Raw genomic sequence first — 16,213 nt, forward strand, 5'->3', positions numbered from 1 at the left:
AGAGCATGACAAGAGCAGCTTATTCCTGTCTGAGATATTCTTTTTCTGCCAGGCTGGTAGTGGAAGTGGAGATCTATATGGATTCACCATCATCTGAATTCAGCAGTTTGGGTTTGTGTCTCTGTAGATAGTGGTCCTGCTCTTCCCACAAAAAAAAAAAAAAAAAAAAAAAAAAAAAAAAAAAAATTCAAAACAAAACAACAACAACAACAAGAAAACCCCAGTAGTTTTTGATGTGCTCAGTGGCAAATAGCTTTGTGGGAATGGAGACCAAAGAACTTTTCTGCCCCTCCTGGTGGTCCACCAGCCTGGAGTGGGGACCTTGGTGGTCTCAGCCTGACTGGTTTCTCTAGGTCAGTGCTCAGGACAACGTGGTGGGTTTAGTTGGCCTAAAAATTGTCACTCTAGAGCAAGGAGTGAAGAAAGGCTGATTTCTAAACCCTTCCTCACCAATCCCTGGGAGATTGGTACCACAACAAGAGAAGGTCGCATAAGGTACTTGGAATAAGCTGGGAAGTGCATATGGGGAAAGGTTCTTTGTTTCTGCCACCAAAAAAAAGGTGCAGCTGCAGGTAGGGCCCTGGTGGGAGGTAAGGCAAGGGCTGTGGCCATAACCCCTCGCCAGGCTTTGTCTGCCATGCAGATTAGGTGCAGGGCTTTTCTGGCTCAGCAGTTGCTAGGCTCTTCCCTGCTATTGACTTGGTGGAGAGGCTGAGGGGGGTGGGTGGGAGGGACTGCATTACATTGTTTCTTTGAGTTGTTTTTCTCCCCCCTTCTATGGGGAGATGGGCTTGATCCACTGGTTTTGGATTTCAGAGGCAGAAGGCAAGACATGACCAGCTGGTGTCTTGAAATGGCACAGGTGCAGTGGCTGCGGGAGGGGGGAGCCAGGAATAATTACAGGTTTGTGAAGCATCAGGCTTTGCCTGAAAAGGGCTCATCGAGAAACAGCTCTTTATGGAAAATTAATGGTGAAGCTGGAAAAACTGTCAGGCCCACTATTGTTGTCATGGGGTAGTGATGCCTTAAAGGGGCAGCACCTCCTGCTCGCCTCCATGGGCAGCCCAGAGCTGGCGTGCAGCTTTCTGATCCCACAGCAATTGAAATTTCATGTCACTGTCATCAGATTTAATGGCCTTGAGTCCTTGCCTCTTCTCCCTACTGCTGCTCTCCCCCTTTCCACCCCTAATTTGTGATTATGCTTGCTCTTTCCTTTGGAAGCCTTTTATTTATTTGGCCCTTAAACCTGTGTCTGCCCCATTGGATGAAGGCCAAGTGGACCAGAAAGCCCAAATTACGTGATGTGAAGAACTCAAAAGCATTGCCTCTCCTGGTGGTGGGGGTTATTACTGAAAGACTATGTGGCATGTTGGAAAGTTTCTCCCAAAACCCATTAGGATATATCTGGGGAGAGACCAAACTCCCAGCTAAAGCTGTTTCTTGTAGTCCCAGAAATGCACCTTATAAAGAAAATGGAAAGGTTGCTTAAGGCAAGTACAATTGATGTGTCCCATGCCTAGGCCTGTGTACAGACAGTTTCATACCTCTGAATATAACATACATGCTGAAGTATAGCATGTCTCACCTGCATATATTCTGTTCGGTTGCTTTTTGTCCACCTCTACAGCTCAGATCTATAATCAGCTGTTATTTAAAAAAAAAAAACAACAGTGTGGCAGATTTTGTGGTGAACTTGAAAATCATCTCACTACATTGTATCTGCAACCAACAGTACTGCTTTGTGGGAGCTTTGAAAGTAATAATCTCAAATTACCTGGCAGTTCCTAGAGAGCCATCAGTGGGCCTCCCTACATTCCTGTTGATGGGACCTTTTTACTCAGAAAGCAGAAGTCTCTGTCTCTCCTCTGATCATATGAAGCTTTTATTTCTCGATCAGATACTGGACTCTCCAGATTGAGATGTAGTTGGGTCACCAGCTCCCATAGATTAAAATTTTTTTACTAAAACCCCTTTCTTAATATTGGTAGAAGTGTTCTCTGAGGAGTAGTTTTCAGAGGTTTCTAAAATGGATTAGTTAGAATGTCTCCTCCATGCCCTCTGAAATCACAGTGGTGGTATTAAACCAGCTATCCTTTCAAGCCGCAAGAAATGAAAAACAGTGCTAATAAACTCCATTAAAAGCTCCTGAAACTACAGCAAATGGTTCTCTGTAAACAATAAAAGTTTTTGATGTTGGCTGTGGAGGACACTGGGGCAGTGCTTTGGTGGCTGAAGGCTTTATTGGGGCAAGCTCAGGACACTTCATAATAAGGCACATTCATGTAGGAGGCTCATCCCATCCTTTTGCTGATGATCACTGCTGTGGAGGTGCAGGACCACATTTTTATGTGGCAGCCTCTTTGACTACAACTTCACCTACTTTTTAAGAAAAGAGTGTGTGTTTGTGTGCAAGTCTGGCATCCTGTACACAGGACCAGATGTGCCAAAACTCCCTCTAAAACTGACAGTAGATAGGTTTTTTTTACTGTCACCTTTCCTTCTCTCAGGCTCTTTAAACAAGCTGTGATCTCACTGGAAGCTTGTCTGCCTCCTATCTTAAAATGCCACTCCTCAGAATTGTGTTGTTTAAGGAAGATTAGGCCCCAGCCAACTACACTGAGTTAAATTTGGAGAGAAACTTAATGTTTGTGAAGGAAGAGGAAGCAGTTATTTGGAGAAGTGACTTGTTTGTACTGGCCAAATGATGAGTCTATTAGGATAATTTCATATGGAAGTGACAGATTATGCTTTAAGCTGGGAAGGCCCTGGTGCCCATGGAATAATGTACAGACGTTAATGAAAGTGTAGTGGATACTTTCTGGTTGTTGTATCTTCACTTCTAGTATAATACCTGCTACCATATGTGGGGATTCCCAGACTAGCTCTGAGCAGCCTCAAACAACTGCCAAATCTTCATGTCTCCCAATGTGTGACTGTCTCATCAGAAGATGTTGGTGTTGATGAATGCTGTCTTGGAATGCCTCTGGACCATGTTCTCCTGCCCTCGGTGGCAGCTATGCTGTAACCTCTCTCTAACAGCGATTTCTCTCCCTCCCCTCTCCCTTTCCCTTCTGCAGACATGCCTGGAGTTGGAGCGATACCTTCAGACTGAACCACGGAAGATTTCTGAGACCTTTGGTGAGGATTTGGACTGCTTCCTTCATGCCTCCTCAGCCCCAGATGCAGAGGACAATATACGACGGCTGGACCCCATCCTTTTACCAGTGGAGACGAGTACATGTGACAAAAACGCCAACATGGACATTATCCTCTCCCGTGACAAACTGCTGTCTGAGACGTGCCTCAGCTCGCAGTCCACCAGCTCTTCCACAGAAGGCTACACAGCCGTCAACCAGGCCCAGCTCAATGCAGTAACCTCATTAACCCCCCCTTCCTCTCCGGAGCTCAGCCGCCACCTCGTAAAAACCCCACAGACTCTCTCAGCAGTGGATGGCACAGTGACGTTGAAACTGGTAGCCAAGAAAACTTCACTCAGCTCTGTGAAAGTGGGTGTAGCAACAGCGACTGCGGGGACAATAAAAAGTGGGCAAAGTGACAGTGAGCAAGGAGGTACAGGGACAGAAGCATCCCCAGAAAACAAGAAGAGGGTTCATCGCTGTCAATTTAATGGGTGCCGGAAAGTTTATACAAAGAGCTCCCACTTAAAGGCTCACCAGAGGACTCATACAGGTACTTATGTAGGATGCTTCTCTCATCTTGTCCTGCCACCTACCCGTAACCATCTCTTTTTATTCTCATTTAGAAAAGGAAAAAAAAAAATCTCTTCTGAAAGTCCAAGCTTCTGTCTATGAAACAGGGCAGTGGAAAATATGATAATCCAGCAAATGTACCCATTATTCACTAGAACAGAAGAGTTCACCATCTACCATTAACCTGTTGGGGTTTCATATGTCTTATGGGGCTTGATGCAGAGTAATTTTAGGATACCTAAGGGACGTAGATGTATCATTCATGTTAAAACTATGTGCATATCACTTTGGGTTTTTGGCACTCACTTCCCCAAGACAAGTTTAAAAATGTAAAGTTTAGTCAAGTGTTATTTTCTTCAAATAGAAAATAGCGTGGGTAGGTTTTTGGTGCCTTTTGTATGGGAGAAAGAGAAATGTGTTTCAGATCTTAAATATGTGGTTTAGGAATAATCTGTGCATGAGGCAGCATGTGTAGATGCAGACATGTAGGCATGCAGAGGCACATACCCTTCAGATACGTATGATCTTGGACTTCTCCAGTGCTAAAATACAGTGAGAACAAATAAAAGAATGACATGGAGTTTGAATGAAATAATGTAGGTAGAGAGAGAATGAGATGTATGGATAGATGTGAGGCTGTTATTTTGGGTAACATTTACAAATGTTATATATATATATATATATATATCTGTGTGTAAGCTGGTTGAAGCATACTGAATTGGCTTAGGCTAGCTGTTCAGGTTCCCTCCTCTCATTTCTTCATAGTCCCCAGCAGCTAGCTATTCAGCTGGTATTCATTGGCATTAATAGCTATGCAGTTCACAGTCGTTGCTGCTTTGTTCTAAGCTTCACACGTGATGAGAGATGATAAATTCCCATTAGCACTGTCTTATCATGTGATTATTCTTGTTTCCAGAGGGATTGCTATAATCCATTTTCTCAATTTTACTGTAAAATGTGTGGTCTCTTACAATAACTGCACATTTAGTTCACAATCTTATCATGCAGGCAGATTCCTAGAAGCAAGGTTGTTCTTGCAAGGTAGAAAATAACACGTTGGACTAACACAGTAAATCAGATAAATATGTGGGTTGTTAAGAGAGCTGCATCCATCACATACTAGGTAGCACTGTAAAAGTTACATGGTCTGAAGTATAAATCATAGTAAGACATAAAAGGCATTGATCTTTTTATATGGGCTTTCTAGTGCTTTTACTGGGGATAGCTGCCTTGCCAGGAGTGACCTCACCTGTGATTCAGTGATTTGAAAGCCAGTGAAAGTAGTACAATAATTTTAAAATCAGCATCAACATGGTCAGAATGTTGGTTCCTTGTAGCGCCAATGCTGCTGTGAGGGCTTCTCCCTGCTGGGGCTGGCCAGTGGGACATCCCAGCCAAGGTCTTCCAGCAGACAATGGAGCTGCCATGAAAGTACAAATGAAGAGTGTAAGAGCTGTTGACCCAGTGATCTTGTCTGTTCAGATATGACCCCCATGTTCGTTCTCAAGCTGGAAGTGATGGGTCTTACACAGCTTTTCCTGAGGTTAGTCAGGGATATGACACAATAGCATGGAAAGGCTGAACTTGTGAAGTTTTCCTGGTGTTGTCATGCAAATGGGGATATGGACACAGAATCATGAGGAGCACTTACAAAAACTTCTAATCTCCCAGCACTTTTACCCTTTGGCGTCAAAATCTTGTAAGAGTTTGTATGCTTTTGAACCCAGCCTTAGGCCTGGTTGAATTTTCTGAGGCCAAAAGCGTTCCTCTCTAACATTGCCATATGAAATCTTACATTTTACAATTAATTCACAATGAGAAAGGTATCTCACTGGCCCTGTGATCTTTCTGTTGAATAGCCTTGGATTGTACATGGTGCCATGACTTGCTGAGCCTGCCCATCCACAGCAGTGCTTGATGTGGTGAGAAAGGCATGTCCACCTTCGCTGGCAGATAGGGAATACCTTTATCAGATGATGAGACTGGAGCTGCCTGGATGCAGAGCCCAGACCTCTCATTCCCAGCACCTCACCTGGTGGGATCAGCTACCCCTCTGATCTTCCCAGTTAAACTGTCTTAAACGGCCCTAAATTATGGGAGTGTTTCTGTTTCCATTCACCATGTCCTGAGCAGACAGCTTAGGTTGTTAGGAAAGCAGGAAGGTAAAAAACAAGAGGGAATACAAGCTTGGAATGATGATCTCTCCTGTCCTAACAGCTGTAAAACCACCCTGCCCCTGCTCATGTCCTAGCTGTGCACAGCTTTGTAGAAAGCATGGTTACCCTTTGTGATGAGGACTGAATGCAGCCTTGTTGTTAAAACACATCTTTGATGCAGAACCTGAGAACAGGAAACCTGTCTCTCATTTTGTCTGTGGAAAGCAGGTTGTCTAAATACCTGTGAACATTTACATCCTGGGAGCAACCTGAGTAAATCAAGGGAAGGAGTGTGATAGGCTTACCTAAACAGCTTATTTGAGTCTGGAGCACAAAGTCATTCAGACTCCTTCATAGTACTTGCAAGCTCTGTTCCCTAGAAACACGCTGACCGTTGGATGCCTTAAATGAGAGCTGGTACAATCAAGACATCTCTGTGTTCATACTGACCTCTTCAGTGGGGTTCCCCACAGCAAGCTCCTGCCTCTGGTAAAAACATGGGACAGAGAGGAGTAGCTATGGATATTTGGGACTGAATTATAAATGTCAGGGCTGTGTCCTTTCCCATGCAGCCTTCAGGGCATGGGACAAGGAGCCCTTTTCTCCATGGGTGCTTTGTTTTTTTCATGCCTGAACTGAGTGTGCTGTGGGTTGCAAATGCACCCAGCAGCGCCAATGGCTAGTAGCTGCTTGGTTTACTCAGTGGCTGAGCCAGAGGGTCTGAAATGATTGCAAGATACTTTCCTTTGGCTGGTGGTTTGTTAGTGTGTCATATGAGAGCAGTCTGCCAGTGTGGGCTCTGTGAAACGTGTGTGAGTGCCCCGGCTGACAAAGAGCTCCCAGTACAGGGTTCACAGGCAGAGAGGCAGATGTGGGCTGGTCACTCCACTTGCACGTGCAAAGTCCACTTGCTGGATCAAAGGGATGTACTGCAGTTCATGAAAACAAGAAACCTTGGGCTGGGAGTGGGTGGGGGGTGGAAGGCAGCGGAAGGAGGCTGCATTCCTTTCATTCATATGTAAGGCTGACCAGACAGACGCTGGCTGCTGTTCCTTGCTGCTGCGTGATGAGCCAGGCTGGGCTGCAAGCAATGCAGGCTGATAGCAGCTTGCTAGATTGGGAACAATCCTCTCTTGGGGTTTTACTTTGCTGGACCATCAGACCTGACATTTCACTTGGTGCATCTTCCACATTACTGTCCCACATCTCATCTGCAAGAGAATCAGGACAGCACTATAAGGCCCATGAGTGGTCGAACTGGTTATGAAACCACCTTCTGGATGACCTTTGGAGAGGGAAAAACAGTCATCTGTGTGGGAGAGAATTTAATCTGGAAGGGAAAGGGAAAAACACTGTCTGTATGGAAAGGGAAATGAAAATATTTGACTGAACTCAAAGCAAGCTGGGGCATCTAAAGTTAAGGGTGTGTAAAGGAGCAAAGAGCAGTGGTGGCTGATTGTCAGAGTGCAGCAAAGAAGCCCCTCAGGGAAGAAATAGCAGCTGGGCCTGTAAACAGGAGGAAAAGGTGAGCTGGAGGTTTGGGAAAATCACACTGCCAGTGTGAGGGTGCAGTAAAAATATCTAAAGAAGGAGCAACCAGGACTAGCATGGTAATTCAACCCTAGCATATTCTCTCATGGTTATTTGTGGAGCAGACATCAGTGCAAACAATGGCATTTTCTCTCTTTTGAGAGAGGAAAAATTTCATCCTGCCTTCACACATGCATGGAGATGAATTGTCAATGTGATGGAGAGTGGAGAGGAAAGGAATTCCAATGAGCAAACCCCATGTATAATCATCAGTACTTCCTAAATTAGAAAACAGGATATTGCTGGAGAGTGTCTGAATGCAAATAAGTCCAAGGGTGAGCTGGCCTGTGACCTATGGAAAGATTAGTCATGGGATGTGACTGTCTCCCAGACCAGAGACTGCTGGAGATTTCTGTCTCCTGACAAAACAATTCCTATCAGCCTTCCTTGCAGTAATTTGCAGGGAAAGGTATAAGATGGCATGGATACTTTGTGACCAGGGATGATGCATCACATAAAAACTGGCCAGGAAATCCTTAAGATTGGGACAGCAATAAAAAAAATTACCCTTATGGGGTTCTGCTAGGATTTGCATTTTACAAGTATCAGAAGTTTTTTTATTCTTTATCCATCCAAAACCAGGATTGGATACAACTGAAGCTCAAGTCTGAGAAACAGCATTTGGGTACCTCACATCTGTATTTAGATTTCTAAGGGCTAAACAAGTGGGAAATACCCTTGTAAATAGATGTTACTAGTCTACATGTGATCTTAAGATAGCACTTCTTCAAGTGGAGTTTGTTTCACATTGTCAGGACATCTTATTTTAAATTATATAGTTTTTTGATCCAAAATGCTGGGTGAGAGTAGCTACAACAAACAAATCCACCCTGCAGGAAAACAAAGTACTACATTTGCAAGAAAAAGATGAGACACAAGAGATTAGAAAGAGCATTAACCAACAGAAGGTTTTTGAGATGGCATATAAAATAATAGAGAAGAACTTTCACCAAGTGTTGGAGATAAGAGGAAATACCTGAAATCTGGAAATTATTGGAGGGGACAAAGTTGAGTTGAGGCTGGATGATAGGTAAAGAAGATTAATACAAAGTAAAGGAATAACAGAGAAAATAAAGACTCTGTGTCAGTGACAGCACATGAATGGGAAGCTGCATTGCTGTATTGTTTTAGTGTAATAGCATTTGTGAACAGAAAGCCAATGAAGAGAAGGAGAAAGCAAGTAGCCAAGCATGGCACCAATTCTGCAGGATTCAAGACTGAGTAATGACTTAGGGAAAAGCATTTGGGAGAACAGTATTGGTGGCATAAGAGAAATTAAAACCAAAGCCCAAGATGTTTTGTTGTACAGAGACCCATGGCTTTGTGGCGAGTCCACAGCTCTGTGTGCAGGACTGAAACCTGCCAAGGGGACATGGAGGGACATGGAGGATCCTGAAGCTCCAATGGCAGCAGCTGAAACAACAGATGAATACACTGCTGGAAGTGAGAGCCAGGCAATTGAAGGAGGAAGGGTATGTGAAAGACCTTCATTCAGAGCTGCATTTTTTGGGGAGTACAGTTGCTTAGCCAATTTAGAAAGATATGTTTTTGTTGTGGTGTTGGACTTTTAAAATTTTTTTTTTGTGTAAAAACATAACAAGTCTTTATCAAAGCTGATTAAAATAAGCCAAGCTTGATCCTGAACTCCCTACATCCTTCTGATCTTGAAGCCTTTTAGCTATTTGGCAGGTGGGAGGGGAGTGTTGTGATTTCGTTGTGGAGAGTCAGAGCCTCACTTCATTATTACAGCAAGACCTTAGACTCAGGAAATTATCTTAGAGAACCACCCAGGCAGCAGGAGGATGGCCCCTGCCAAAAGCAGCCCTTGCCATTTAAAACACCAGTGGTGTTCATCCATTCTCAGTCCCGTGTTTCTACTCCATCATTTGCCAAATCAATAGCATTATTGTTTGGGTTTGAAAAGGTAAATAGGTGTTATTTGTTTGTTTGTTTGTTTGCCATTTGAGAAGATTTCTAGTACAAGGTAGACCTAGAAACTGATGTTTTCTGTTCAGCAGCTGCAGGAGGGCAAGTGCAGGTGCCTCCAAGTGTTACAGTAGTCTGCCTTGGTAAGGCACAGAGAAGCCTCCTTGAATTTGTAATTTGGTGGTTTTTTTATACCCATCCACATGCTCCTGAGCCCCAGTGAAGCACCCAGCCAGTGGGCAAATGATAGAGATTACAAAAAGAGACTCAAAGAAAAACCCAATTTGTCTTCTGACAATTTCCCTTTGTGTTGCTGCTGTCCCACACTGGATATAGAATTGGCAAGTTAACGATGACAGCCTATGATTTTATGATGTCCATTTGTCCAAAAGCACTGTCATTTCTAAAGTATTTGAGGTAATGCCAGGGATGAATTTGAAATGTGTCCTCAGAAATGCTGTTTTAGACTGAGGTGGGCATCACTGGGGGACCTGAAGTGCTCTGGGCAGGAAAAGAGCACTTCATCTTAAAAGCAGGTGCTGGGTTAGAGGCTTTTCCTAAACACAGTGTGGGTGTTTGAGTCTGGGTCATACATAGCCAGCAGCCTGGATGGACCTCTCCTAATCCAGAGTCCACACCCCATGTGGACACAGTCCCACATACCTACATACCAGCAGCAGCAACTTGAAAGCAGGAGCAGATGAACTACAAGGCTTCATGGAAGCTGACCTAAATACAGCAGAGGTGTCCATGCTTTTGCCAAGGGTGGTGGGGTCCCAAATAAACCATGGGCACAGTGGCATAAGCAGTGCCCACCTTATAGCAAAAACCAATTGCAGGTAGGGAGACTAGCCTGATAGGGATAGGGAATATGAGATACCCATTCAGTCCCATGGTCTCTGGCCCAGGTGTCTGGGAGGCCATTTTTGAAATAAGTTCCATTGTCTGACTCAGATTCCGTGTCACCACAGGACTTACTTTTCAATGCCCAGGGTGGTGTTCTGGGCAGTGGTGTGAGGCACAGGGTACATCTCCAGCCATCCAGTGGCCGTGTCCACCATTGTCAGCATGTAGTGCCTGTCTTGGTGGGTTTGTGGGAGTGTGATTTGCCAATCTCTTCATACTTATATTTCAACCACTGCCCCCTTATCACAAGAGCTTTATGTTTGGCCTGCTTGATTGCAGCCTATGTTTCATAGTTATGGATGACCTGGAAGATACTGTCTGTGGTTAAGTCCACCCCTTGATCATGTTGCATCTCTTCCCTGATGACCTGAGCCGTCATGGACTCACCAAGCCAAAACTAATTCACCTTTATGTTGCCAGTCCAGATCCATCTGATAAAATTTCATCTTGGCGGCCTGATCCACCTGTTTGTTGTTGCAATGTTCTTCAGTAGCCTGACTCTTGGGTATGTGGGCATCTACATGGTGTACTTTTACAGCCAGCTTCTCTAACTGTGGCAAGGTCTTGCCACAATTCAGCAGCCTATATGGGTTTACCTCTGTGCTGCCAATTGGTCTAGCCAGTCTCACAGAACATTTGACAGGAGCAAGGCATTAATATTCCTTGGCTACCAGTCATAGTTGATATTATTAATTAATTAATTATTATTCAATCTTCCTGTGGTTAAATTATTTGTTCCTTTTGCACAGTCATCTTCTTCTTTTGAGTTCTCGAATCAGTGCACCGTGAGTTGATGGTCATAATCTCCTTCTGCCAAAATTACCCTTGCCCTAGTTTGATGAATGGGCATTGTTTTTTTTCTTGTAACCTGGTCTTATCTTGATGGTTTTGTCAATTGTATTTGGTTCCTTGGTTCAGAAGAACTCTTTCATGTGGAGGTGGTAGAAAAGCCTCATGGCCCTGCGTGGCATGAATAATTTGGACCACCTCAAGGTGCTCTTTTCTCAGCAGTCTGTCCATACTGAAGATGAGGACATCCGTCACTTTCCCTGTCCCTGAGGTTTCTTCACATTTCTCCAGATGCGGAAGGCAATACAAGCCATGCTGAGCAGCCCCACAGGTTGCCAGGCTGTACAGAGCAACCAGCTCATGTCAAGGGGCAAGGTGGTTCCAAAGCTGGCACAAAGGATAGGGCAGGTTGGAGGCTGCACTCTCTGGGATAATGGGCAATTGCTTCAGTCACTCAGGAGCGATGTCCAGCCTCTCCCTGACCTGGTCCTGGCAATTGCAAAGGCAGGTGATGCTGGTCCTTTCAGCAGTCATGCTCTTGGTGACAACAGGCAGTTTCTTTGGACCCTCGGGAACGATGCCCATCCTGAACTTCACCCAGTGACAACAGGTGGTTGGTGACAACAGGCGGTTTCTTTGGACCCTCGGGAACGATGCCCATCCTGAACCTCACCCAGGCTTTGGGATTGCAAGGGTCTAGGCTGCTGGTCCATTCTTTGGCCGAATATGTGGCGGCAGTGAATGACAGAGACAGCCTGTGGAGCACCATGGTCAGGAAGACCACCAGGATGAGCTTCATTCTGGTCCTTTGCAGGGGTGACATCTTGACACGTGAGCTGCCTCGGCGTGCCATGTTGGTCGGAGTTCAGGCTGTGATGTTCCGGGCTGCCCAGTCTCTATGTGCTTGCACGTGTTGGCAGTGTGACATCATGGGCTGCTGTCACACAGGGCTCTGTGATGTCACAGAGATGTTTTCTGCCTGGCTGACAGGCAATAGAAGCCAAAATGGAGCTGGGAAGCACCTAGGTAGATGGATTTTGAAGCCTGTCCCACTGCTATGCCTGCTGGCAGGCACTGAGCCCAGCAGTGGAGTGGCACTGTGTCCCACAGGATTTGCACTGTGAGCTGTGCCCAGACTCCATCCAAGCTGCATTCAGTGCCGTGTCCCAGCTGAGCAGCCATGATATGTTTCCACAGAAAATCCTCTTTGAGGGCAAAGTGTCAACCCATGTTAAGAGGAAAGCCAAAATTTCATGCATTTTGACAAAAAATCTTAAGCCCTCTTGAGCAGGGTCTTGGACAAACTGACCTGTAAGAGGAATAATAGATCATTCTCAACATACCATTACCTTTCACATGTGTTTTATCACCTTTTACCACCACAATGTCAATTGGATACAGTATACCATATAAAATTTCAAGGGGGCTTACTCTCTTCATAACATGTGTGGTGATTTAGATTCTCACTAAAGCAATAGGTAACACATCTACACTCACCTTTGTGGATTTGCCACGCAGCACCCCTTCTTGCACAGTGGGTGAAGCCACCTGTTTCAGGACAACGACTGCAGAACCAAAATCTTTGGTCAGCTTTAGATATGATAAGAAGGCTTGATAAGAATCAAAATCTTTAAAACACTGCAGGCCAGTTTGGAATTCCAGAAGTCCCCATTTGCAAATAAGCACACAAATGTGTGTTAGGTAGATTTGTTCCTGAAGATGTCTGGCTTTCAAAACTCAGAACTGAAAATTTTGGCTGCAAAAACTGAATGCTGAAAAAACATTTGCAAGCATGCTAGTTACGCTAATGATGACAGACATGAGTTTCAAGATAAAAGCTGATGCCCAGCTGAGTTCTGAAAGAAAGGTGTACTCAACTGTATGGCCGTGCACATTCAGAGGCTTAGTGGGGATTTATTCCTTCCTCCTGTACATCTGGACTCTCACCACACACAGAAAGGTCTTAATAGCTTAGTTAACATAAACTTCCATTTGTACATTTTGTTGGTCACCTGTAAAGTTTGCAAAGCCTTTCCTTCTTCAGGGTGAAATTTTCCACATTTGGGTTTTTTTTCCAGTATGGTTGTTGTTTGTTATTTTAGAAATCGGAGCATGTGTGTTGGAGAGAGGCAGGGAGAAAATAACTGTGCACAGTGTAACAAGTTTAACTAAAAACTTGGCTCATGTAGTTGAAAATAATAGAAGACTTTTATCTGTGAATATCTGGGTAAAAATTAACTTGAATTGATTAAGCTATGATCCATTGTAAATCGACTTCCATATGAGTGATATTTTATCATTAATTCTTTGTGAGACCCGTAGAATGCCAAAGGTGATTTTTTCCTGGGCTTTGTTTGGCTTTGAATGTTAGTAAACATGTTTCATACAGAAAACTTCTTTATTTTTTGATTTTTCTCCCTGAAGACACAGTGTCACCCAGCAATGGAAAGTCGTAATACCTTTGCGTTCTCCTTTGGTTACTTACATTCACCCAGCAGCATGAATGATCTGGGTGCTACAGGTAATCCTTTGTGCCTTTTCTGAATCCAGATGGGGAATCTTCCTAGCTGGTAAAATTAATTATCTTTACTCACTGCCTTGTGCTCTTGAGATTAGTCTGCTTGGTTCACCAAGGGCTGCCCAGCAGCATTGCCAAGGCCTTTCTACTGAGCCCTGCTCAGTGTGGAGCAACTGGGTGCCGCCTGCCAGCTGTGCCCAAGGACAGAGAAAGCACCAGGAAGGGTGGGATCTCCTTCAAACTGTGCCTGCCAGCATGTAGGTAGCTCTGCCTTGGCACCAGGGCAGCCTTTAGTGAGAGAACTTGCCAGTGTATTCTTTAAACCCAAGCACATTATTTCCCTTTTCCATTTATCCCCAAATCATATTCAGTATCTGAATGATTGAGATCCTGGATCTTTTTCCATTTTTGTTGTTGACAAAAGTGGGAAATCAGAAGGAATGTATGTTATTTTCCCCTCGTGTTTTATTCCTGTGCTGTCTCTGCCAGTCTGCATCATTCTTTTGGTCATCTTTTCTCTGATTTTCTAGTGACTAAAGGGAGAAGATGGTAAATACTGAAAAACATCAGCACGGCAATAGTTTGAATACGCAAACCTCACATTCATTAGCAAAAATATGGAGCAAAACCATTAAAAATGTTAGCATCTGGAAAAGGGGAGTCTGTTCCTCTTAGATTTTTTTTGTCATTTCTCAACACAGTCCATGATACATGCATCTCATATTTTTTGGCCTGTTTGTCTATAGTCTGGAATTTCTCTTGACCTAAACCATAGGTTTCCAAGGAACACGTTTGATACACTGCTCTGGATTACGCAAATATGCACCATGTCCCTTAAAGGCTATCTCATTGTCCACCCTCTAAGATACTTACAAAAAACAAAGGGAAGATAACATGTTTCAGAGTGCTGGAAAAATCTGATCCAGTGAGCTGCTGAATTTTTTTTCCTTTTTCATCTGTTCTTTCTGCCACTGCTACCTTGCTTTGCATCTTTGAGCTTGCAGAGCTCCGCAGAATCTGAAACTAGAAGCCCTTATTAGAGGACATTTTTAAAAATTTCTTGCTGCTCCTCTGGGGACCGAAGTAATGGCAGCTTGAAGCAGCAGAGAATGTGTAATTAGGGCAAACAGCGATGCCTCGCGTGATCGAGAGAAACAGGAGGAGAGGAGGGGAAGCGCAACAGCCCGGCGTGCACAGGCTGTTACTAGGAGACCCCGGCACGAAATGCATGAGATGTGGGGTGCTAATGGGCCAGCCCCGCCGGCCGGCCAGCCCGAACTGCTGCACAGCTGCTTCTGCCCGCCCGTTGCCAAGCAACTCCATTCCTTTTCCTTTTCCTTTTCCTTTTCCTTTTCCTTTTCCTTTTCCTTTTCCTTTTCCTTTTCCTTTTCCTTTTCCTTTTCCTTTTCCTTTTCCTCCTTTTCCTCCTTCTCTCCTTCCCCCCTCCCCCCCTTCCCCTTCCTTCCCCCCTTCCCCTTCCCCTTCCCCTTCCCCTTCCCCTTCCCCTTCCCCTTCCCCTTCCCCTTCCCCTTCCCCTTCCCTTCCTCTCCCTTCCCTCTCCTTTTCTTCTTTTTTATTTGTTAAAATTTTCCTCCTCCCTCCACACTCACTTATTCTGGAGGCTAAATTGGGTAGTTTTGCTGTGGTGTTGCTGCCGGGTGCTCGCGTGTCCCTATCGCTCTGCTGCTGTCCCCAGGGCCCGGCCCAGGGGAGGATGTGCTGGCAATTAATAGGGCAGAAGCTGGGCTTGTGTGCTTGCTCAGACCGGCACCAGCATCTGTCCCCCAGCCCTGCTCTCCACCATCGAGGAGCTTCCTTCAAAGAGGAGCTGTGGAGAGGGGTTTGAACGGGGAGCACATTGCAAAGGCTTTATCACTCTCAATGGGAGTCTTGCACAGACCCAAAGAGATAAAGCCAGGCGTTCCTCCCCTCCTTCAGGGCTCAGTATGGAGGGCAATGCGCGCTTGTTAAATGCAGCCTCTTGAGTAGAAAATGAAACATTTCCATTTCTTTGAATGTTGCTACATGCTTTGCTTTTCTCTGCTTTTCAGCTAGGCAAGTGGGCTTTGTGGATGTGTGTTAGGTGCTTGTGTGTGCGTAAGACATAATGCAAAAATTGGTTTCTTTTTGTGTCCTGAATGGCTACATGCTGAAGACTGCTGCTGGCTTCGTAGACAAGCCTTGGCAAGGCCCTTAGGAACTAATCCGGAGCTTTGAAGTTTGTAGAAGGACTGATTGGACATTGGGTCTCCTTCTTAACCTCTTTCCCCCCATCTCTAATATAAATATGATCAGAGTCACCTCTCTATAAGGGCACTTCTGACCTTTTTGGATGAAAGGAGCTGTACATCATTCATGGAAATGTACTGCTTTTACACTTGATCATCCCTGCCCTTCTAAAAATAGGTACAACCTTCTCACATTGTGTATTTCACAGTCCTGTCACATTCCTCTTCTGCCCCATACTGTCTTCTGCCAGCTTTTCTCTTGTGCTTTGTCACCCTTTCAAAGGCTTTTCCATTTTTCCAGCAGGTGGCAAAACTGCCAATTTTAATTTTTTTCTCTTTTTTTGTGTAGAAAACATTGGCGGACCAGTTAAGCACTCACCATTGCCCCCT

The 16,213-nt window shown here is 44.7% G+C and overlaps 1 protein-coding gene across 3 annotated transcripts in view; it reads left to right on the top strand.

Moving 5' to 3' along the window:
• KLF7 (KLF transcription factor 7) overlaps positions 1-16,213 on the top strand; it is a 58,798-nt gene that overhangs the window by 27,511 nt on the left and 15,074 nt on the right. For all 3 annotated transcript variants that reach the window (XR_008437979.1, XM_053982925.1, XM_053982924.1), the window contains exon 3: positions 3,078-3,690. Coding sequence is in view for 2 of the 3 variants with exons in the window: in XM_053982925.1 (XP_053838900.1) it covers positions 3,078-3,690 (613 nt within the window). In the remaining variant the exon portion in view is untranslated. The remainder of the gene's footprint in view (positions 1-3,077; positions 3,691-16,213) is intronic.

This window comes from Vidua macroura, chromosome 7, assembly GCF_024509145.1.
Source record: "Vidua macroura isolate BioBank_ID:100142 chromosome 7, ASM2450914v1, whole genome shotgun sequence".
Classification (NCBI taxonomy): domain Eukaryota; kingdom Metazoa; phylum Chordata; class Aves; order Passeriformes; family Viduidae; genus Vidua; species Vidua macroura.